The 23,461-nt window shown below is 44.0% G+C and overlaps 1 protein-coding gene across 2 annotated transcripts in view; it reads right to left on the bottom strand.

Moving 5' to 3' along the window:
- LOC139413412 (prickle-like protein 2) overlaps positions 1-23,461 on the bottom strand; it is a 114,320-nt gene that overhangs the window by 6,983 nt on the left and 83,876 nt on the right. The window contains exons 1-5 of one of the 2 annotated variants that reach the window (XM_071160766.1): positions 12,983-13,526; positions 6,921-7,104; positions 2,744-2,857; positions 2,438-2,575; positions 616-819 (exon numbers count right to left, since the gene is read on the bottom strand). In XM_071160766.1, coding sequence (XP_071016867.1) covers positions 616-819; positions 2,438-2,575; positions 2,744-2,857; positions 6,921-7,061 — 597 coding nt within the window. In that variant the 5' untranslated portion in view covers positions 7,062-7,104; positions 12,983-13,526. Of the gene's footprint in view, positions 1-615; positions 820-2,437; positions 2,576-2,743; positions 2,858-6,920; positions 7,105-12,982; positions 13,527-23,461 lie in introns of those variants that run through there. The other variant, XM_071160767.1, reaches the window with a different exon arrangement.

Genomic DNA, 23,461 nt, shown 5'->3' with positions numbered 1-23,461 from the left:
GCACTGATGGAGGGAATGTGCGTTCCAGGTGTAACTCGGGCAGTTGTTGTTGCCATCCTGTACCTGTCCCGTAGGTGTGATGCTCGGATGTGCCGATCCTGTGCAGGTGTTGTTATTCGTGGTCTGCCACTGGGAGGACGATCAGCTGTCCGTCCTGTCTCCCTGTAGCGCTGTCTTAGACGTCTCACAGTACTGACGTTGCAATTTATTGCCCTGGCCACATCTGCAGTCCTCATGCCTCCTTGCAGCATGCCTAAGGCACGTTCACGCAGATGAGCAGGGACCCTGGGTATCTATCTTTTGGTGTTTTTCAGAGTGAGTAGAAAGGCCTCTTTAGTGTCCTAAGTTGTCATAACTGTGAAATTAATTGCCTACCGTCTGTAAGCTGTTAGTGTCTTAACGATCGTTCCACAGGTCAAATTGTTTATGGTTAATAGAACAAGCATGGGAAACAGTGTTTAAACCCATTACAAAGAAGATATGTGAAGGTATTTGGATTTTAACGAATTATGTTTGAAAGACAGGGTCCTGAAAAGGGACGTTTATTTTTTTGTATAGCATCATTATATAGCATTATATACAATGTGATTTGTGTTTAGCAGGGTCTGCTCCTACCTCGTCGCAGGCAGAGCAGCGTGGTTTGAGTCTCTCTGCGTGGTGCCGACCACAGTAGATCTTCCCTTCCTGGTAGAAGTAGATGAGGTCCACCAGCAGCTCGTCACACATGCTGCACACGAAGCAGCCAGGGTGCCAACACACGCCGTGGCCCGCCCGCGACGCAAACACTGCAATGTCACCTCCGTTTATCTGCCCTCCACACTGGTAGAGGAGAGAGAGAGGGTAGAGGAGAGAGAGAGAGAGAGAGAAGAGGAGAGAGAGAGAGAGGGTAGAGGAGAGAGAGAGAGAGATAGAGAGGGTAGAGGAGAGAGAGAGAGAGGGTAGAGGAGAGAGAGGGTAGAGGAGAGAGAGAGAGAGAGAGAGAGAGGGTAGAGGAGAGAGAGAGAGGGGGCAGAGGAGAGAGAGAGAGAGGGTAGAGGAGAGAGAGAGAGAGGGTAGAGGAGAGAGAGAGATAGAGGGTAGAGGAGAGAGAGGGTAGAGGAGAGAGAGAGAGAGGGGGTAGAGGAGAGAGAGGGTAGAGGAGAGAGAGAGAGAGAGGGGGTAGAGGAGAGAGAGAGGGGGTAGAGGAGAGAGAGAGAGAGAGGGGGTAGAGGAGAGAGAGAGAGGGTAGAGGAGAGAGAGAGATAGAGGGTAGAGGAGAGAGAGGGTAGAGGAGAGAGAGATAGAGGGTAGAGGAGAGAGAGGGTAGAGGAGAGAGGAGAGAGAGGGTAGAGGAGAGAGAGAGAGTAGAGGAGAGAGAGAGAAAGAGAGATGGTAGAGGAGAGAGAGAGATGGTAGAGGAGAGAGAGAGAGAGAGAGAGATGGTAGAGGAGTGAAAAAGGAAGCGGGGAGAGGAAGATTTGAAGAAGAGAAAGGTACAGGGAGTGGGAGTGAGGGGGCGAGACATTGAGAGATGGTAGGGAGGTGAGAAAGGAGGGGTAGAGTGTGAAGGAGACAGAGGGACATTTAGAGGGGTGGGACAGAGACAGAAAGGGAGAGAAGAGAATCAGATGATCTAACTGGCACACAGACCTGTTACGCATAGAGGTCAGCCAGGGGAGGGAATTCAATCAATACACACCCTTAGAATAATCTGCTTCCTTACACACTCAGTCCTGTGGTTGTCTGCTTAGCAAGAAACACAGTGAGTAAAACATGGATACAAACCGGGCATAAGCATAACAGAGGACTGCAGAACTTGCCTCAGGTCAGTAAGGGAATGACTAGGGGCTGAGTGTTTTTCTGAATGAAAACAATGTGGTGTAGACTAAAGCAACATCAAGATTTGTTTATCTAGACTGCTATGTACCTTCAGGAGATCAAATCTGGAAGGTACGTTCCAAGGCACAGTCTAACATAAGGTGAAGAGTTAGGATCAAAAACACAGCGTCAAGGATCCTATAAGCCATCAGTGTGTCAGTGTGACATTTGTTCTGGCCAAGCTACTGGGAGAGATGAGGGAAAACACAGACAGGCAGATCTACCACAGTTGAGAGGCTGGGTCATGATTTGAATGTGACGCTCCATTTTTATCAGCTTCTTTTAAAATGTCAGCTGAGCTCTTCACGGGGTGAATCACAATAAAAGACAGAAATGTCGATGGGTACTGTCAGATTCTACCACAAAAGACAGGCGAGTCCTTTGCCTATACAGTATTTTCTTTGATCACTTTTGTAATGTGTTTTTTTCGTGTGAGAGATGACTATACGCGTATTTCTATCATATCCATCCAACTATGGCCACCCCTGTATAACCTCTACCATGTGTCTGTCCTACCTCTGCCCTTCTCGTGTGAGCGCCTGTGAGTGAACCAGTCCCATTCCCACCGGAGTTACCGTACCTGCTCACAGATCGCTCCCGTCATCGTCACGGGAAATGGTCTCACATTGCCGCGGCCCAGATTCTCCCGTTTCCGTTGGTTACTGAAGAGTTTGAGCTCCCTCTTCTCTTCATCGTCCAAAGTGTTACAGTAACGCACCTGCAAAACACACAGATTATTCAACATGTAATAAAAGGGCTGCAGAGACAAACACAAATGATCCAGAGTTAGAGACACTAGAGAGTTAAGATGTCACGGTGACAAATGCCCCCTTCCCCAATATCTGTGTGCCCGGGAGGCAGACGGGAGAAGGGATAAGGGTCCTACCTCATTGTCGTGTGGGGGCAGCTGATGGAGGAGTTGTTTGATGCGGTGCTTCTCTCCTGGGCTGTTCACATAGGGAACCTTGTCCTCGGGCAGGGAGCTGTAGTAGTGATGAACCTGACGGGAGAGAAACCAGGGCTGGTCAGGCCACTACCACTAGTGACATGGTATTGAGATTGGCCCATAAGTGGCAAATTAACATTTATTGGAATCCTATAGGCTATATGAGTATTGGAAGAAAATGTCAAAAGTTTGGACACACCTTCTCATTCAAGGGTTTTTCTTTATTTGTATTATTTTCTACGCTGTAGAATAATAGTGAAGACATCAACTCTATGAAATAACACATATGGAATCATTTAGTAACCAAAAAGTGGTTACTACCACTTGAAACTCCTTCCACAGGAACATACACATACAGTCAATTACATTAATGACCCGTGTGTGTGTGTCAGACAGAGGCGTAACGCTCGTCTCGCTATTCAAAATGACTGCTACATTCTTCACATTATGCCGGCCAACAACGAATGTCATCTTGGTGAAATGTATTAGTCTTTCAGAGTTACACAGGGGGGGGGAAAGCAGAAAATCGGGGCCAGTGTTCATCAATGGCCGTGATTTCAGGAGCATCGAGCGCCAGAAGACGGAAAGAGAGAGAGGGACGAAGAGATTAGAGCGCCAGAAGTACAGGAGAGGCAATTAATATGTGCTGACCACAGGGCCACAGGTAGCCAATTTTAATGGCCCATCTATCTAATGAATGGATCTTTGGACTGGAACCTGTCAGCTTTGTCCTTGGGTGCGGTACCAAGGGCCTGGCACCAAAACTATATGGATATCCCTGAATAATGAAGACGCCTTCTGCATTTATTCACTGCAACAAAATAACAACAAATATATAGATATTGAAAGCCTCTGACATCCAAACTTAAAACAAAACACTCTGCAACATGTTCTATGACAGCAAATCTGTGATTCTTGGAAATAACACGAGGTGTACTGAGAAACGGTCTCACACCCCCCAGAGCCAGTAAGGATGAGCAGATTGGAATAATAATAATAATCATAATTAGGGCCATAGAAACTACACTGAACAAAAATATAAAAGGCAACATGCAACAATTTCAAAGATTTTATTGAGTTACAGTCCATATAAGTAAATCAGTCAATTTAAATAAATTAATTAGTCAGTATCTGGTGTGACCACCATTTGCCTTAAGCAGCATGACACATCTCCTTCGCATAGAGTTGATCAGGCTGTTGATTGTGACCTGTGGAATGATGTCCCACTACTCTTCGATGGCTGTGCGAAGTTGATGGAAATTGGGGGGGGGGGGGGGGGACACTGGAAGACGCGGTCGTACACGGCGATCCAGAGCATCCCAAACATGCTCAATGGGTGACATGTCTGGTGAGTATGCAGGCCATGGAAGAACTGGAACATTTTCAGCTTCCAGGAATTGTGTACAGATCCTTGTGACATGGGGCCGTGCATTATCACGCTGAAACATGAGGCGATGGCGGCGGATGAATAGCACAGCAATGGGCCTCAGAATCTCAGTGCATTCAAATTGCGCTCCTTCAAATTGCCATCGATAAAAAGCAATTGTGTTCGTGTCCATCTGCCCGGTACAGTAGAAACCGAGATTCATCCACGAAGAGCACACTTCTTCAGCGTGCCATTGGCCACTGAAGTCGGTTACAAAACCAAACTGCAGTCAGGTCAAGACCCTGCTGAGGATGACGAGCACACATATGAGCTTCCATGGGACAGTTTGTGCAGATATTCTTCCGTTTTGCAAACCCAGAGATTCATCCGCTCTCCGGGTAGCTGTTCCCAGATGATCCCACAGGTGAAATAGCTGGATGTGGAGGTCCTGGGCTGGCGTGGATACACGTGGTCTGCAGTTGTGAGGCCGGTTGGAAGTAGAGCCAAATTCTCTAAAACGATGTTATAGGCAGCTTATAGTTGAGAAATTAACATTCCATTCTCTAGCAAAAGCTCTGGAAGACATTCCTGCACCCTCCCTAAAAACTTTAGACATCTGTGACATTGTGTTTTGTGACAAAACTGCACATATTAGAGTGGCCTTTTATTATCCCCAACACAAGGTGCACCTGTGTAATGATCATGCTGTTTATTCCGCTTCTTGATATGCCACACCTGTCAGGTGGATGGTAAAGGAGAAATTGGTAAAGGAGAAATGTCTCACTAACAAGGATGTAAACAAATGAGTGCACAAAATCAGAGAGAAATAAGCTTTTTGTGCATATGGAACATTTCTGGGATCTTTTATTTCAGTTCATGAAACACTTTACAGCTTGCATGTATATTTTTGTTCAGTGTAAATGGCCTTAGATTGAATCTTCTCTCTAATTATACAGAGAATGTACAGCTTTTAAAGGATAAATCTAATAGCAGGGTTTATGTTAGAAACCAACCTCCCCCACAGCTGTTTTTCATCTCCGTTCACGGGAGAGACTGACAGCGTCTAGGACACAACCAAAGACCAATCCTGACACACTATAACAAGCAACAGTGAGTGTTTATTGGACATATCACACTAACAAAAACACCATGGCAACAGCCTGCCACACATGGACAAGGAGGGAGGACTGCCATTCCAAAGTACAATAAATAGTAACAGACTGCCATTTCCTTCAATGTAAGTGTAAAGGTTATCTTTAAATCTACAAAAGCATGAAATAATAAAAGCTTTAAGATTTGTACCAGATCCTCTTGGATGACAAAAGCAGATTCTTCCCTATCTCTTGTGACACTCCGTGATCTGCCTCTTCAACAGCAGAGACATCAGTAATGGCTGCTTTAGTAACATATTTGGTCTCAGCTTCCCGTATCCTGGCAACTTCCTGACATTTTATTAGCTCTGACATCGAGAGAGAGAGAGAGAGAGCATATTGGCTGGGCCTTCCTGAGACCAGAACAGTCAATAATGGCAGTCCTATTAAAAATGAGTAAAAGCAATGTTCAGGAAACTCAGTTCCCTTTGAATTAAAAACCAATAAACTCTGATACCTGGTTTCAGAGATAACAAAAGCATGATTATTGTGGCTGGAATGCAGCTGAAATTCTTTGTTTCACATTGCTAATACAATTTTGTTACTGCACAAATCCAGACATTCATTACAGAGCAAGGGGAAATCATGTTTAGTTATTCCCACAGTCTTTGTGGACTGCTAAAATATGTAGTTACAGAATGGTGACTTGACACCAGTTGAGACTGAATAGCAGGCTCCTCCTGATGGAGCAGTGGGACTGTGTCCCTGAGGAGAAACCTACACCTGGATGGAGCTCAGATTCTACAGATTAACTGGTGGTATTCACCATCTCCCTCTGTGGCTGGGCAGGGCGTTGAAAAGTACCTCAATGGGTATCCTCCCCCCACCGTGCAGGGTCAAAAAACACATTTCTATGACTGACTTGTACGTCAGGTTTGGAAGAGCTTTACTGTATACGTGGAAATCTAATGTACATAAGTATGCAACCAGCAGTAAATCCTACAAACTATAGCCTATTTCCTCAATGCAAAGCCTCTCCTTTAACGGTAACATTCCCAGTCTCACTGCCCTACTGCTTTGGAAAGCCATCCGTCAGTCTATCCTCTCCAGTCTCCAGTTTGGCAGGCCGGTGTTCTGCTGCTTTTAAAGTGGAGCTTAATTGACTGGAGGTCACGTGGCCCTTGGGGATGAAAAATGGCTGTGCTCAGCCTTGCGCGACTGAAATTGGGGGATGAGTTAACAGTGTATTGACCACCCCATTGCACAGGCAATAAGGCTTGCTAACAGTTCATCAAGAAAATGAAAGTCATATGTATAAAGGTTTCATTGTCTAATAAAATAAAAAAACTCCCACACACGCACACCTTCGGTACACAAGGGCCTTGTGAAGATGGTTTCTTGGATGCTCACAGGCCATGTCATGTGTTTCGGCATATCCCAGCCTAGCAAAGTCAACAACGGGCTTCTGAAACCACGAGTAAACAGTTTGCAAGCAGAAGGAATTAGATATTAATTCAAACCCCGGCGTCACATAATCCTTGTAAACCAAATCGTCTTACTTGAACACCAAACACGCAACATAAGACGGTGAATAAATCTTTGATCCAACACAGAGGGAAATCAAACCCTACTCCCCGGTGAGCGTGTCCATCTTTCATACCTGTTCAGGTTTGAGCCCCGGGGGCACCCAGGCATACTCCTCCAGCGCGCAGCCTGAGTCGTCGTCTGAGGTGGAGTTCCTCTGGAAGTCATACATCAGCTTAGTGACGGTCTTCTCCATCTCTAGAGGCACGGCTGTCATCACATGCTCCTCAAGCCTGCACTTACAATGGACACAGATCTTCCTACAGGACACGGGGACAGAGAGCAGCGACGAGTTAGAAAAGCTTACAGTAGACACAGATCTTTCTTCAGGGAAGATAAAAGTGATCAACAGTTATCCATCCATAAGCAAAGCTTAGAGTGGACACATGTCAAAGTGAATAGTGATATTAAACACTGTTTAACCAGGACATATGTCTTGTACGTACGGCAAAATGTGGGTTGAGTTCAGAACTCTTCCAATATCTATCTTTGTTTTGAGGGTTTTCTATTGCAAAGCAACAAAGCATGTGAAATTTAAACTCCACAATAGTTCAAGGGCCAGGGTTCAAATGTCAAGGCTTCCTGCCGCGCGTCTCACCGAGCAAGAAGGATCTCAGAGACATTCTAGCTCCCACAATTCTCTAGGTAACGCGAGTGAGGACATAATGACAAACCGGTTAAGGAAATGATTCGCCGAGCATCTGACAGTGATGGAAAGCAGTACTGTAAATACACATTTATCCTCCTGTCTTTACAAGGTTACCTTCAAACTGTCTCAGATGCTCAGACAGGATAAAACTCTGTTCTCATTAATCAAGAACCAGATAACGGGTTAACAAACCCACACAAGGTATCCGTTTTGTTTGCATACAGAAGAACAATTGCTAATGTTTGTTAGAGTGTGGCTCTTTCGTTTTTATGTTCTTTTCAATCTAAGCATAGTATATGTGACTTGTGCCCCCCCCTAAAAACAGAACAAACTGAAGTTGTGAACACCCAGACACAAATACACATGGTGAAAGCCCTCTGTTAGGGCAGCAGACCCTGTAACCAGCAGACATTGGGTTAGCCTGCAGGTCATATCCACTAACCTCTGCTGCCCCTCAGGCAGCCAAACCCATAATCCAGCCAGACGCCTGGTGGGCAGCACAGGGTCAGAGGAACAGGGGCTTAAGGCCTCTTTGACGGCAAAAAGAAAGAGGCTCTTACTGGGAACAGTGTAGTTAGCTAGATACACCACCTGATATAGCCTCACCACCGAAAGAGCGTTTATGCCTTTATAAAGAGCAAACTAAACATTTGCATCTGCAATGGGTTGTTATTAACTAGTTATTTAAATAAGCATTATGAAGTGAAATAGAGAGGAGGCTGATTACTATTGAGAACAAAAAAAATGATATATGGTTTTGTAAAGATGGATTCCCCAATTATGTTAGTGGAAAACTTTGACTAGTTAAACTAGTGATGCATGTCTGGGGTCTAGTCTAAAAGGCAGATATCTGCTTCTTCAATATCCTTTGGCAAGGGCAATCTACCTGAGCTCCTGGAGGCGATTGGCTTCAGAGAGCAGTCTCCATGAATATTAAAGCAACATATACTGAAATGCCAAGATATCTAATCTATGAATACTGATGGAAGTGGTAAGTAGTACATGGAGCCAGGCCTTGCAGACTAAGTCACCAGCTCCCTGACAACCAGTCCATCCGTACAGTGGAGGAGAATAGATCATTAAACAGCCCATCCCAGAGGTAGGACACCTAGCCTGGGGCTAAAGCATCCGGAGTCCTCTCATTACAATACAGCAGTCCCCCATCATTACTAATGGATGTGTGATTAACAGGAGACAAACACACGTACTCAGACACACACACACACACACACACACACGTACTCAGACACACACACACACACACACACACACACACCGAATGTACGTTAGAACACAGGAGAGATGATTCAGGAAACCACGCCAAAAGAAAGAAGAAAAAATGTTAATAAATATGCCACACACACACACACACACACACACACACACACACACACACACACATCTCCCACTCCTCTTGATGCTAGCGGATTCCTTCTGCCTTTTTGGTGGCGAGCAGGCTTAGCGATAGGGGTTTAAATATAGCCTGGAGAAGTACATTGGGCCTGGAGGAGAGTGTTTCACACTGCATTCCTGGTTAGAGTAGTCTCTGTTTTAAAATGATACAGACAGAGGCCTTACAAAACACCAAGCCAATGGTTCTCCTTGTCTTTGAGCTGGGCATGTGAGCAGGAGGGCTGGAGTCCCGTGAGACCCATGAGTCTCTCTCCAGATGGAGGCCATCGTCCAGTGATTCACCTCCCAAACATCTGATCTCCCTGCTTCAGAATTGGCAGAGATATGCCCAGGGCCTAAGCCTCTGATTTACAACATGCTGCACATGACTGGGATTTCCAGCCTGAAACACTATCCCATGTTACACTAGTCATCTACACAACTTCAATTAGGGGGAATTGAGTACTCTGGTAATGCAAGTGCATCACCAACGCCTCCACGAAGGGAGGAGAACGAAGTAAATGAAGTAGACGGTTTCCCCTTTAAACATGACTAGCCTTTCCTCTCCTGGGGCAGATAAAGCCTTCCATGGCCAGAGTACAGCAGGAACCCTTTATGGACTGGAAGGTATCCGAGAGGACAATAATCCCTTAGACGGATGTAAGCAGACAATCATTCACCACCGCAGTGTTAATCATCGCATCTCTCCTCCACATCTCCCCGGCAACAGCCAAGTTAAACAGCTACACTCTGACACACTGCACAGTCAGTAGACACACCAACCGCACAGGCTCAATCCACTGGTGAAACCGATGCCCAAGAAACTAGACTGACCCACACACAAGTTCTAACTAGACTAGAGATACATACTGTATTTTATTAAGCATTATTTATGCACCACTCTGGATTTCTTAACCTGTTGAGTGTAGGGGGCAGTATTTTGATGTTTGGATGAAAAACATACCCAAATGAAACGGCCTATTTCTCAGGCCCAGAATCTAGAATATGCATATAATTGTCAGATTAGGATAGAAAACTCTAAAGTTTCCAAAACTGTCAAAATATTGTCTGTGAGTATAACTGAACTGATATTGCAGGCAAAAACCTGAGGAAATTCCAACCCAGAAGTGCTGTTTTTCCTGAAAGCTCTCTGTTCCATTGCCTGCCTTCGCTCCATTTAAAGGGATATCAACCAGATTCCCTTTCCTATGGCTTCCACATGTTGTGAACAGTCTTTAGACATAGTTTCAGGCGTTTATTTTGAAAAATGAGCGAGAAAGATCACATTGCGTCATTGTATGGCTGGGTGCCAGCAGCGTTTTGCATGCGCAACAGTTTGGAGCAGACATTTTCTCTCTCTCTCTCTCCTATTGAAGAAGCTACAGTCCCGGTTGAAATACTATCGATTATATATTGTAAAAACAAACCGTGGATTGATTATAAAAAACATTTGACATGTTTCTACAAACTTTACGGACACTATTTGGAATTTGTCTGCTCCGTCATGACCGCTCGAGCCTGTGGATTTCTAAACATAAAACGCGCCAACCAAATGGAGGTATTTTGGATATAAAAATAATCTTTATGGAACAAAAGGAACATTTATTGTGTAACTGTAAGTCTCGTGAGTGCAAACAGCTGAAGATCATCAAAGGTAAGCGATTTAATCTATTGTTTTTCTGACTTTCGTGACCAATCTACTTGGCTGCTACTGTTTGTAATATTTTGGTGTACTGAGAGAGATGTTCTTACATAAACGCTTGTTATGCTTTCGCCGAAAAGCTGTATTGAAATCTGACATGCCAGGTGGATTAACAACAAGCTAAACTGTGTTTTGCTATATTGCACTTGTGATTTCATGAAAATTCAGTATTTGTAGTAATTTAATTTGAATTTGGCGCCCTGCAATTCAGCGGATGTTGATGAAAATGATCCCGCTAACAGGGTGGGTGCATCAAGAAGTTAACCACCTACGGACTAGTACAAATCCTCTGAGGTACTGGTACAAATCCTCTGCCAGTTGAGGGAATACTCAACAGGTTGGGTTGAGCGATGGCGCCATTCATTTAACCCAACTTTAACAGGTACATCTGCCATAGGGTAAATTGTCATTCAGGTTCGTAAACACCTCCTCTAAAGTGTGCAACACACCCACAACCCTCGTCTTCCTGAAAAACAGCCATGGAGTTGAGAGGGCTTGATGTGGTATTTGAAAAGAACCCAGACTCATTCTGGAGTAGCTCCCAGAGAGCCAATGGTGCTTTTCATGGCATCATTACGGACAGATTAGACACCATGTTTAAATGGCAGCCCAGAGGAGAGGTTTCGAGGAACAGCTGGAGGTAGGCAGCAGAAAAATGTCTCTGCTCCTTTTGTTTTGCATGGAAAAGAGGACATATTCTTTATTTTTTAACTGCCTTTTGTTCTCTGAGATCAGATGAACATTTCCATTCAGCGCAATTAAGATTACATTCCTGAAAACCCTTGAACATGCAATGGTACTGTGTCAAAGGAAACAGTAACAAAGTATTTACTCTTTGTTTGGCCTAATTTGGTCATTTATTGAAGCATGCATGTTCAGCTTTAAATCACTGAACAACATTCTGAAGAGGAATCAAACTCAAAGGCATTTGTTATTAGCAGCTAATTACTGGTGACTGATCCAATATGTTCCATCTAATGGAGATTAGCCCTGCGACCACCTGACGCAATGGGGGGGTGGGGGGGGGGGGGGCAGTCATCTCTCTACACTGCCTCTGTGATTTGTGCAGATTTAGAGTGGGAAGTGCAGGAAGTGAGCAAGGATTCGAGTTATGTAACATCTAACTGAGCATGATGCTTTTCAGCTACAGCAGCTTCATACCAGAAGATCCTATTAATTATTCATATGTGTTTACTTGTTCGGTAACTGCTACATATGCATGGCAAGTCAAAGAGGGGCAGGTTTTTTCAGACTCCTGAGACTTCAGTTCTCATATGGAACCGTAACTATGGTTCTCTCATGACAGACTGTCAAACTGTGATTGGGGAACCCATCTGTAAAATGATCAGCAAGTTTGAAAAGCTGACAAACACAACTAGTCTAAATGTAGCCTAATGGACTGAATTAAAAAATGTCTGGTGTTGAAAATGGATGGTATCCAAAAGGTATTTTTTTAACCAAGACAGATGGTTGGTTGCCTATGAATTGAGACAACCGGTAGTCTAGATGTTTCAGAGCAATACAGCCTGATATTTCCATTACCCCTGGACTCGTATCCAGCTGCTGGAGTGTCAATTTATTCATTATTCCCCAGTAAATCCGTTCATATGCTAATCCAAAATGACCTATCCTGACTCGATCAATCCCGCGTCCGGCCAGTGCCAGATCATTAGAGGCAACACAACAGAATCTAATCCCACTGAAAGGCTCTGGTTAGCTTGACCACGCACCACGAAGAGAAGAGGTAACACACCCATTACAGAGGATAGCCTATGAATGAGAGGTGAAGATAGTTAGACTATTTATACTATTGCGTGCGAGAACACACTTTTTTTTTTTATTAAAGAATGATACGTTCCTAAGTAGTAGCACTAGCAATGGTAACATTTAGCCTACTGCTAAACCATGAACGCTTAATTGTCAAATACATTTAAACTCATAGCCCACTGATGTAGATATGATTTTTGTTTAAATCGAGCACACCAAGAGAGACACATAGGCTACATTTGTTGGCCGCTGTGTTCTACAGTGTAGCCTATCTTGCGGTGAGAAAATATCAAACCCTTTCAACCGCATTAACAGTTCACCCAGGCTGGCAGTTTTGTTATTTCTTCCTCGTAAACTAAACCAGTGGTTCCTAACCGGGGAAACTAGGACCCCTGCGGGTACTTTGCCTATCCACGGGGGGTACTTGAGAAGACTCCCGAGAGCATAGGCATACTGGTCAAATGTACATGAGGGCAGAATCACAGAACAAAACCACAATTTACAAACAGAAATAGATAGTGTCGTGAAGGTTGGGACACAACAGGGCGCAAAAATAGCCTTGTCAACTGCGCAATAACAGCTTGATACAAAATAATGGAGCAAAGGGTAGATTATAGGCTTTGCTTACCTTATTACAAAGTAGGTGAGAGGGAGAGCATGGCTCTGCTTCCGGTGATGTTAGTTTTCAAACACACTTTCATCATTGCAAGCCTTTTCATAGTCTAGGCTAGCCTACTATTCATGCGTCACAGTTTTACGAATCCTGCGCTCTCCCTCTCCGGTCCGTGCGAAGCCGCAATATGTTTCTAGACTATTGTCCCCCTCGCTCCGCGAGTATTTTAGTCAAGCTGCTCCGCAAACACATCCGTCAAGCGCACGGATTCTTGGAAGTAACGCTATACGTGTAGAAAAAAAAAACAATAAGTGGTTGAACACAAATACTCCTACAGTTAGTCCACCTACGTTGAGATAATACAATAGCTTAAAAGGTGTACGTTCCGAACAAATCCAAAACAATCCTTTCGGAGGTAGCAACAGAAAACTAGAAAGTAAAAAACAATTCCACAGGGACTTTTAGTGCGTAACCATACGGAGCGCTGAGCAGCGACTTACTCGCCTGACTGCCTGGCTGAATAAGTGCCTGGCTGCACCACCACCGCCTCACCTCCCGACTGCCAATGACCAACCGTGATGTCAGAAAGTCACCGTCCTAACGTTGGTATAATTAGCGGTGTGAATGACTGGTGTTTTGGAATCATTTGCATGCAAATTAAACCATTTCCCCAAATCAACTGCCCCCTGGCAATCAGCTAAGAGAGAGAGAGAGAGAGAGCGAGGAAGAAAATGAATAGACTGTGGGGTATTGGAGGTATAAGCCACTAAACAAAATGCATAACAATTACCAATATAATGGAGGAGAAGGGTCATAGCCTATGGTCTACAGAATACTAGTGTGGACTGGAGTAAGGTAATCAAACTGCCTTTATTTCACAATACACTGTAGTCTAAGAGGTGATTTTACATACTGCTTGGTTATCAAATGCTTATAAGCAGTTTATCAACAGATATATATATATATAAAACATTGTTACTAGGCCTCTGAAATAGCTCCCTGTCATTGACTACTTTCTGCAGGACCACAGAGGTGAACAATAGCTTCACCTTTCACCTCATCCACATCAATGAACAGGAAGGAAATGTGAGAGGCAAGAACGTTTTTGAACACAAGGGTATTGGAACATAGTTGGGACAAAACTGTTCATAATTGACTGTACTTCCAATCTACACCGAAAAGATCCCAGAAATGTTGCATATGCACAAAAAGTGTATTTCTCTCTAATTTTATGCACAAATTTGTTTTGATCCCTGTTAGTGAGCATTTTAGATTTTGTCAATATAATCCATCCATCTGACAGGTGTTGCATATCAAGAAGATTATTAAACAGCATGATCATTACACAGGTGCACCTTGTGCCGGGAACAATAAAAGGACACTAAAAATGCCAGAGCAGCAGCTACTCTTCCTGGAGTCCAGCAAAAGTGAGGCAGTTTATACAATTTTAAAAACATTACAATACATTCATCGATTTCACAACACACTGTGTGCCCTCAGGCCCATACTGCACCACTACCACAGATCTACAGTACTAAATCCGTGTGTATGTATAGTGCGTATACTATCGTGTGTGTGTGTGTGTGTGTGTGTGTGTGTGTGTGTGCATGTGTCTGTGCCAATGTTTGTGTTGCTTCACAGTTCCTGCTGTTCCATAAGGTGTTTTTTTATCGTTATTTAAAATCTAATTTTACTGCTTGTGTCAGTTACTTGATGTGGAATAGAGTTCCATGAAGTCATGGCTCTATGTAGTACTGTGTGCCTCCCATAGTCTGTTTGGGACTGTGAAGAGACCTCTTGTGGCATTTATTGTGGGGTATGCATGGGTGTCCGAGCTGTGTGCCAGTAGTTAATATTATTAATATTAGCTCTCTGTGTACATCCGAGGGCCAGCCATGCTGCCCTGTTTTGAGCCAAATGCAATTTTCCTAAGTCCTTTTTTTTGTGTCACCTGACCACACAACTGAACTGTAGTCAAGGTTCTATGTAGTACTGTGTGCCTCCCATAGTCTGTTTGGGACTGTGAAGAGACCTCTTGTGGCATTTATTGTGGGGTATGCATGGGTGTCCGAGCTGTGTGCCAGTAGTTAATATTATTAATATTAGCTCTCTGTGTACATCCGAGGGCCAGCCATGCTGCCCTGTTTTGAGCCAAATGCAATTTTCCTAAGTCCTTTTTTTTGTGTCACCTGACCACACAACTGAACTGTAGTCAAGGTGCGACAAAACTAGGGCCTGTAGGACCTGCCTTGTTGATAGTGTTGTTAAGGCAGAGCATCGCTTTATTATAGACAGACTTCTCCCCATCTTAGCTACTACTGCATTAATATGTTTTGACCATGACAGTTTACAATCTAAGGTTACTCCAAGCAGTTTAGTCATCGCAACTTGCTCAATTTCCAGATTATCTATTACAATAATTAGTTGAGGTTTAGGGTTTAGTGAGTGTTTTGTTCCATATACAATGCTTTTTGGTTTAGAAATATTTAGGTCCAACTTACTCCTTGCTACCCACTCAAACTAACTGCAGCCGATTGAGTGTTGCAGTCATTTCAGTCGCTGTGGTAGCTGACGTGTATAGTGTTGAGTCATCCGCATACATAGACACTCTGGCTTTACTCAAAGTCAGTGGCATGTCGTTAGTAAAAATTGAAAAAAGCAAGGGGCCTAAACAGCTACCCTGGGGAATTCCTGATTATAACTGGATTATATTTGAGAAGCTTCCATGAAATAACACCCTATGTGTTTTGTTAGACAAGTAGCTCTTTATCCACATTTTAGTAGGGGGTGTAAAACCATAACACATACATTTTTCCAGAAGCAGACTGATCAATAATGTCAAAAGCTGCACTGAAGTCTTAACAAGACAGCCTCCCCAATAATTTGATCATCAATTTCTCAGCCAATCATCAATCATGATAACTGCAGGAATATCCACCTGAGCTGTTGCCAGATAAGTCCATGTTCATTTCTCTACCACAAGCCACCTCCAATGTTGTGTTAGAGAATTTGTCAGTACGTCCAACCGGCCTCACAACCGCAGATCACGTGTAACCACGCCAGCCCAGGACCTCCACATCCAGCTTCTGCATCTTCTGTGCGGAGGGGGGCCAGGGTGCCGAGGTGTATATCTGTCTGTAATAAATCCCTTTTTGTGGGGAAAAACACATTCTGCTTGGCTGGGCCTTGCGCCCCATTGGGTAGGACTGGCTCCCAAGAGTGTGGGCCTATGCCCTCCCAGGCCCACCCATGGCTCCAGCCTTCCCAGTGATGTGAAATCCATCAATCAGGGCCTAATGAATGTATTTCAATTGACCGATTTCCTTATATGAACTGTAACTCAGCAAATCTTAGACAATTATTGGGTTTATATTTTTGTTCAGTATGTTTTATTTATTTATTATTTAATCTTTATTTAACTAGGCAAGTCAGTTAAGAACAAATTCATATTTACAATGATGGCCTAAGAACAGTGCCTTGTTCAGGGGCAGAACGACATATTTTTACTTTGTCAGCTCAGGGTTTCGATCTAGCAACCTTTCGGTTACTGGCTCAACGCTCTAACCACTTGCCGCCCCAAAGTATATATTCACATCATAGTAAAACAACTTGAAAGCCAATGTAGAAAAATTGATATATAGGCATAAGCATATCAGTGTAACGACTGGGTCCTGTGGTATGTTTGAGACCAAAATAAATAGTTCCACTTTTAGAATGAAATCAGTGTATCCCGTTTCAAACCAAAATATATACTTGATTTAACTATGTGAAGTCAGTCACAATTAGTTGTCGCATTTGGAGAGGTGATTTGGTATTGAAAGGTTTATTTGTGGACTCAAACCAGATTACAATGGCTCAAAATAGCCAAGATGTAAGTAATCTTACAAACACTTCGATAGCTCTAAGGCAGTAATGCTATCCAAGCTCCTTTCCAGAATTAGTGTTAGGGGTGTTTAACAATGTCCGAATACTGCTGCTAATTTGCTTATTTGTTTTGCATTGAATGGGTCGAGAGAAGGAAAATGATGACCAAACCCCAAAAAATAGATTTATTTCTGGTGAAATATGCTTAACGGATTTATGGTTAATTTCTAAGGGGAAACAGTATAATGAGGGGGAGTTAGTAATTAAATCAAGATGTGTTTATTTTTCCTCAAATGCCTCCTCGGCAGTGTTTTAGCAGAGGAAAAAGGAAAGTAAAAAAACTAAACAGAACTTGTTGAGACAGTTTGTGAAGCTGCTAAAAACTGCTGGTGGCTCTGGACAACTTTCTCAGTTTGGGGATGTTGCAGTCATCTTTCTGTTCTCCTTTACCTCCTGGAGTCAGCCTACAGCTTTCTCTCCCGATGCTGCATGTCTGGCCTGGATTCCCCCTTCACACATGGCGGAGTGCCTCTCCCTGGCTGCCAGTCTTTAGCCCCACATACAAGTACACAATACCAACCCCTTTACAAACACAAGAGTATCAATTACCCCTCACCCTGTATTTAAGGTCTTTCCACAGGCTTTTATGAGGAACTGTAAGTGACAGCGTCCCCACTTCACAGCCGCAGAGTGGGTCAACTGGTCTGGGGCCTGTTGCCTCTTCATATGGGCTTTAGCCTTTCCCCAATAAACTGATCCAGGGCCTAGTTTCTTTACTGCTCTAATAAAAACATAGGGGCCAGCTTGGGGAACATGCCATGGGGAATATTTCCTTTAGTGCCTCTGGATGGTCATTTTAGTTAAGGAGAACAGGTTCACTCCCTTCCAAAGCATGCATTAGCATATCAGTGACTTTGTCCTGATCAAAGAGGATGAACGATAGTTTAAACAAGCCAATTGAAATATGTTTTATAGTTACACTTCCTGAGAGGATCTTAGCTGGTATTTCTTTCTGAATTGTGTGTATTCTTATTTTCTTTATATACACTGAACAAAAATATAAAAATGCAACATGCAACAATTTCAAAGATTGTACAGAGCTGCAGTTAGGATAAGAAAAGTCAATCAATATAAATAAATACATTAGGCCCTAATCTGTATTTCACATGACTGGGAATATAAATATGCATCTGTTGGTCACAGATAATGACAATCATTTTTTAAAAAGGTAGGGGTGTGGATAAAAAAAATCGAATAAAAAAAGTCAGTATCTGGTGTGACCACCAGTTGCCTTTCTCAGCGTGACACAACTCCTTTGCATAGAGTTGATCAGGCTGTCGATTGTGTCCTGTGAAATGTGGTCCCACTCCTCTTCAATGGCTGTGCGAAGTTGGATATTGCCGAGAACTGGAACACAATGTCGTACACGTAAATCCAGAGCATCCCAAACATGCTCAATAGGTGATATGTCTGGTGAGTATGCAGGCCATGAAAGAACTGGGACATTTTCAGCTTCCAGGAATTGTGTCCAGATCCTTGCGACATGGGGCCATGCATTTCATGCTGAAACATGTGGTGATGGAGAAAATTAATGGTACGTCAATGGCCTCAGGGTCATGTCACAGTATCCTTGTGAATTCAAATTGCCAACAATAAAATGCAATTTTGTTCGTTGTCCATAGCTTATATCTGCCCATACCATAACTCCACCTCCACCACAGGGCACTCTGTTCACAACGTTGACATGAGCAAACTGCTCGCCCACCACAACGCCATACAAGCTGTCTGCCATGAAGAGCACCACTTCTCCAGCCTGCCAGTGGCCCTGGAAGGTGAGCATTTGCCCAGTGAAGTCGATCACGACATCGAACTGCGGTCAGGACAAGACCCTACTGAGGATGACGAGCAGGCAGATGAGCTTCCCTGAGACGGTTTCTGACAGTTTGTGCAGAAATTCTTCATTTGTGCAAACCCACAGTTTCATCAGCTATCCGGGTGGCTGGTCTCAGATGGTCCGACAGGTGACGATGCCTGATGTGGAGGTCTTGGGCTGGCGTGGTGGTCCTGGGCTGGCGTGGTTACACGAGGTCTGCGGTTGTGAGGCCTGTTGGACGTACTTCCAAATTCTCTAAAACGACATTGTTGGTTTATGGTAGAAAAATGAACATTAAATTATCTGGCAACAGCTCTGGTGGATATACCTATTTTTTCAATGACATTTTTACCCCTTTTTTTCTCCCCCAATTTTGTGATATCCAATTGGTAGTTCAAGTCTTGTCCCATCGCTGCAACTCCACCAACGGACTCGGGAGAGGCGAAGGTCGAGAGCCATGCGTCCTCCGAAACACAACCCTGCCAAGCCATACTGCTTCTTGACACACTGCTTGCTTAACCCAGAAGCCAGCCGCACCAATGTGTCAATGCATTAGCTTGCAGGCGCCCGGGCCGCCACAAGGAGTTGCTAGAGCGCGATGGGACAAGGAAATCTCGGCCGGCTAAACCCTCCCCTAACCTGGACAACGCAGTGCCAATTGTGCCTAATGGGTCTCCCGGTCACAGCCAGCTGTGACACAGCCTGGGATCGAACTCGGGGTTGTAGTGACGCCTCAAGCACTGAGATGCAGTGCCTGGGATATTTTATTTCAGTTCATGAGACATGGGACCAACACTTTACATGTTGCATTTATATTTTTGTTAGTAAATATTTATAGGTATTACTGCACTGTTGGAGCTAGAAACAAGCATTTTGCTTGCATGTGGGATAACATCTGCAAATCTGTGTACACAACCAACACTTTGATTTGAGTTATCATAAACCAATATTATCTAAACCTTACCAAGGAAGGAAGTGAAGTACATAGAAAATGAAATTTGTCAGGATAAGAAACCAGCATTTTTTCCAAGCTTGCGTTGGTCCAAATGGACCCACAACTGAATGTTTTAACATCACCATCCTCTTCTCTCCTTTCACGTGGCAAATGCTGATGATGACTATCACTGAGTCAACACAGCAGCTAAGGAAAAGGGGGATATCTAGTCAGTTGTACAACTGAAGACATTCAACTGAAATGTGTCTTCCGCATTTAACCCAACCCCTCTGTATCAGAGAGGTGTGGGGGGCTACCATAATCGACATGCACGGCTTCGGCACCCTAGGAACAGTGGGTAAACTGCCTTGCTCAGGGGCAGAACAACAGATTTTTACCTTATCAGCTCTGGGATTCAATCCAACAACCTTATGGTTACTTGCCCAACGCTCTAACCCAAGGGTGGGTAACTCTAGTCCTCGAGGGCCTAATTTGTGTCACATTTTTCTCTATCCCTAGCAAACACAGCTGATTAATCAACTTGCATTCTAAACTGAAGATCATGATTAGGTGATTATTGGAGTCAGGTGTGTTAGCTGGGGAAAAACTGTGACAACAATCAGGCCCTCGAGGCCTGAAATTGCCCACCCCTGCTCTAACCACTAGGCTACCAAGTCTCACCCCAATAGCTGATCACTGAGGAGAGAGACAGAATTGTCATTTTCTGGTATGACTTCTCAGAGATAACCACGTACATTTTTAGAGACAGGGCTCGCATCAAATCATTTGCGACCAACAAGCCAGTTAGATAGTCTGAGGGAAAGGAAGTTGAATCTAACCTTGTTTCCAGCCTCAGATAGATGGTTTAGGGGGTTGGAGTAATTCCCCAAATCTCTGCTACTACCGTTACCAGTCTCTTCCAGCAGGCTCAGCCAAGTACTAAGGGGGACTAAGGCTCTGGATGGATACTCAGCTCAGCTCAAGAGCACTTCTACAATAATGCTTCTTCTACAATAATGCTCCCAGCAGATAAGTGATTATTATATTATATTATATATTTTTTTTAGAGAGGAAAAAGGGGGGAAAGGAATAACGAGTAGCCAGTTTGGCGGAAATTATAATCCGTCCGTCCTTCCGTCTAGTGGCCCTGCTATAGCCAGGCTGGGGAAGTCATTAGACCACAGAGAGAGCGTGTGTTCTCCTGCTCCATGCATGGAAGGGGCCTGGGCTCTGGAGTGACCTTGAGGAGAGGCTCTTGAGGGGCAGGCTATTTCAGCCCTTGCTGGCCCACTTACAACAAGAGCTCTTCAGCGTGAAGAAACGTGTTGCTTGGGCCCCATCCATCAAGCCATCCATCTCAAGCCACAGACAGCCTGGCTCTCAGGGGCTGTGGAGCACGTTCCTCAGTGTACAGTACATTACCCTACCCCCGTCTCTCTGTGAGCTTTCCCAGTCCTACATGTGGATTCAGATTCAAAACATAACTGGGTCACGTTTGCCTCCGGCTGAAAAAGGTATGTGTAGAAGATGCAAAGGGAAATGTCAACTGATAAACATGAGCGATTGAGAGAGAAATGATTTTGCATCAACGTGAAGTAAGAAAATGGAACAGCCTCTTCAGTGAACAACCTGCTCTCTAATCCTCCCACACCAAACATCCTAGGGCTGTTTAATGACTAAGCTCCTTGATTAGAATACAGTGTATACATATGAAGTGGGTAAAACATCTGAACATTATTAAAGTGACCAGGGTTCAATGACTATGTACATAGGGCAACAGTCTCTAAGGCTGGTTGCTCCAATTCAGTCAGTCAGACTGCATGGTTCTGGAAAACCGCAGAGTTCTATTCCAGAACCTTCTCCTCCTTGGAGCTCCTCAGCCCTCTCCCCTCTCCCTGCAAGCGCCACAGTTGCCATATGGAGAGGAGAGGAGTGACCAGATGTTTCATTCATAATAGATATGATCAGCCTCATTAGGGTGACCACAGCAGAGCAACAACAGCAGCAGCTTGATACATGATATTGCCCCATTCTGTCAGTTTACTAAAGCCTCAGATGTACTCTACAACACCACAGCCAGCTATGCAGAACAACAGTACTGTACATATTGCTAATGCATACCGCTTGAAGAGAGGAACAGAAGACGCCAAATTGAACACAAGTCTGTGGTCTAGGAAGGGGAGTACAACTCCCCAGTGATCTAAACACAGCCAACGTGTGTGATTACCGTCTCCTGTTTTAGCCAATCACCTGGGTCGTGCTCCACTTTCTCCAGAGCCTCCTGTAATGGTTTAAACCTCAGCAATTCAAACTTCTAGTTAAATAAACCTTTGCTTAAGTATGCCATGTTTAAATATTTAGTTGAGAAAGACTGGCTGGAAGGGGAGAAGGATCAGTCAAACAGTGGTGGGTCTGCCTGAGGGGGTTCTGTCGGTCCATTATTGTCAGGGACCAGGAGGGAGAACAGTGCTCTGCTTATGTCCACTTATAGCTCCGATTGATTTTCAATTTGTTATCAATACAACTCAAGGTCATGGCAGAACATTCCTCAGACAACTGTCTAGGGGAGAGTTTCCTCCTTGCTGTTCCACAAATAATAAAATCCAGTAGACTAAGAAAACAGAAGATTTACGTTAATTCAGTTTTTATAACTGCCATTTGAAATCCGTCAGATGTAATTTGTGCCAGTAAGGGCACACCTCTGAACTTAGAGAGACAACAAGTGGCAATTAATGTGTACTGGCAAAAAAAGACCATACAGGGCTCTTGCTTTCTTAAAGGCGTGGACGCTCACATACACACTGCAGTCTGGTAAATGTATCAGGGAAGGCGTGGACCCGAGTCCAGGATGGACTGCTATAGCTTCCTGTTACAGGAGAGCGAGCGAGAGAGAAAGCCAGGACACTCATTCATCTGCTAAGAAAAATATTACCCTTGGCTCCTGTTTTAAATATCTTTGTAATTTGCAATAGCAAATATAAAACCTCTGAAAAATCAGATCAGAGTCCAATCAGCCTATTACTTGCCTGTTACAAACACCAAGCTCCAGTCAGTTCCATGGGTTGGTGTGTGTGTGTGTGTCAAAATACGATTGGTTAGAAGCTTTTCGTACAGAAACAATCTGCTACTGTAAACCCCATCTGAATACACACAACAAGACATGAGGAAATATCAGAATGAGCAATGTCTACCCAGGAATAAACAACAGACCTGGTTTCTTCACTAAACCATTTCTACCCTTCCGCTGTCACCTCAATAATCCAACCTAAAGCCTTTCACTTGGATAACTTTCTCACGGGGGACTTATGCTTTAAGTACTACAGGCTATTCTGAAATAAAAATGTATTTCATTGATAGAGGTTTTGCAGTATAAGTGAAGTTTTAAGAATAAGAAAAGGTGTGTCGAGCCAGGAATAAATAGAGTTGTCTGTTATGAACAGATTAAACGAGATGAAGAGAAAGGGGGGGATTTAAAACACTTCAACCTGATTTCAGAGCCAGCAGAACAAAAAGCTTATCTAAGTGGTCAATAAAGTCATAAAGAGGATGACTTCCTAACCACACAGCAGAGGTTCTGGGAGGAGGAGGAAGGGGGTCCTCATCCAATTAACAGTGTTTCATCTCAACCAACCCTGAAATAAAACAACCACCCTTCCAATCCACCAACTATTAAAAGGACTGTAATCATCCGATTTCCTGCATCAAGCTGTGATCGATGATGAGCCGATGACACACAAGCTCCACGTCGATATGGACCACCGCTGCTTTCTCCACAGGGGAGGTCTGGTCCAGCTCCGGTAGCAGTTATGGATTGGTAACTGAC

The sequence above is a fragment of the Oncorhynchus clarkii genome, chromosome 7 (genome assembly GCF_045791955.1).
Source record: "Oncorhynchus clarkii lewisi isolate Uvic-CL-2024 chromosome 7, UVic_Ocla_1.0, whole genome shotgun sequence".
Classification (NCBI taxonomy): domain Eukaryota; kingdom Metazoa; phylum Chordata; class Actinopteri; order Salmoniformes; family Salmonidae; genus Oncorhynchus; species Oncorhynchus clarkii.
The sequence above is the reverse complement of the archived record's forward strand: the minus strand, read 5'-3'. Positions and strand labels throughout refer to the sequence as shown.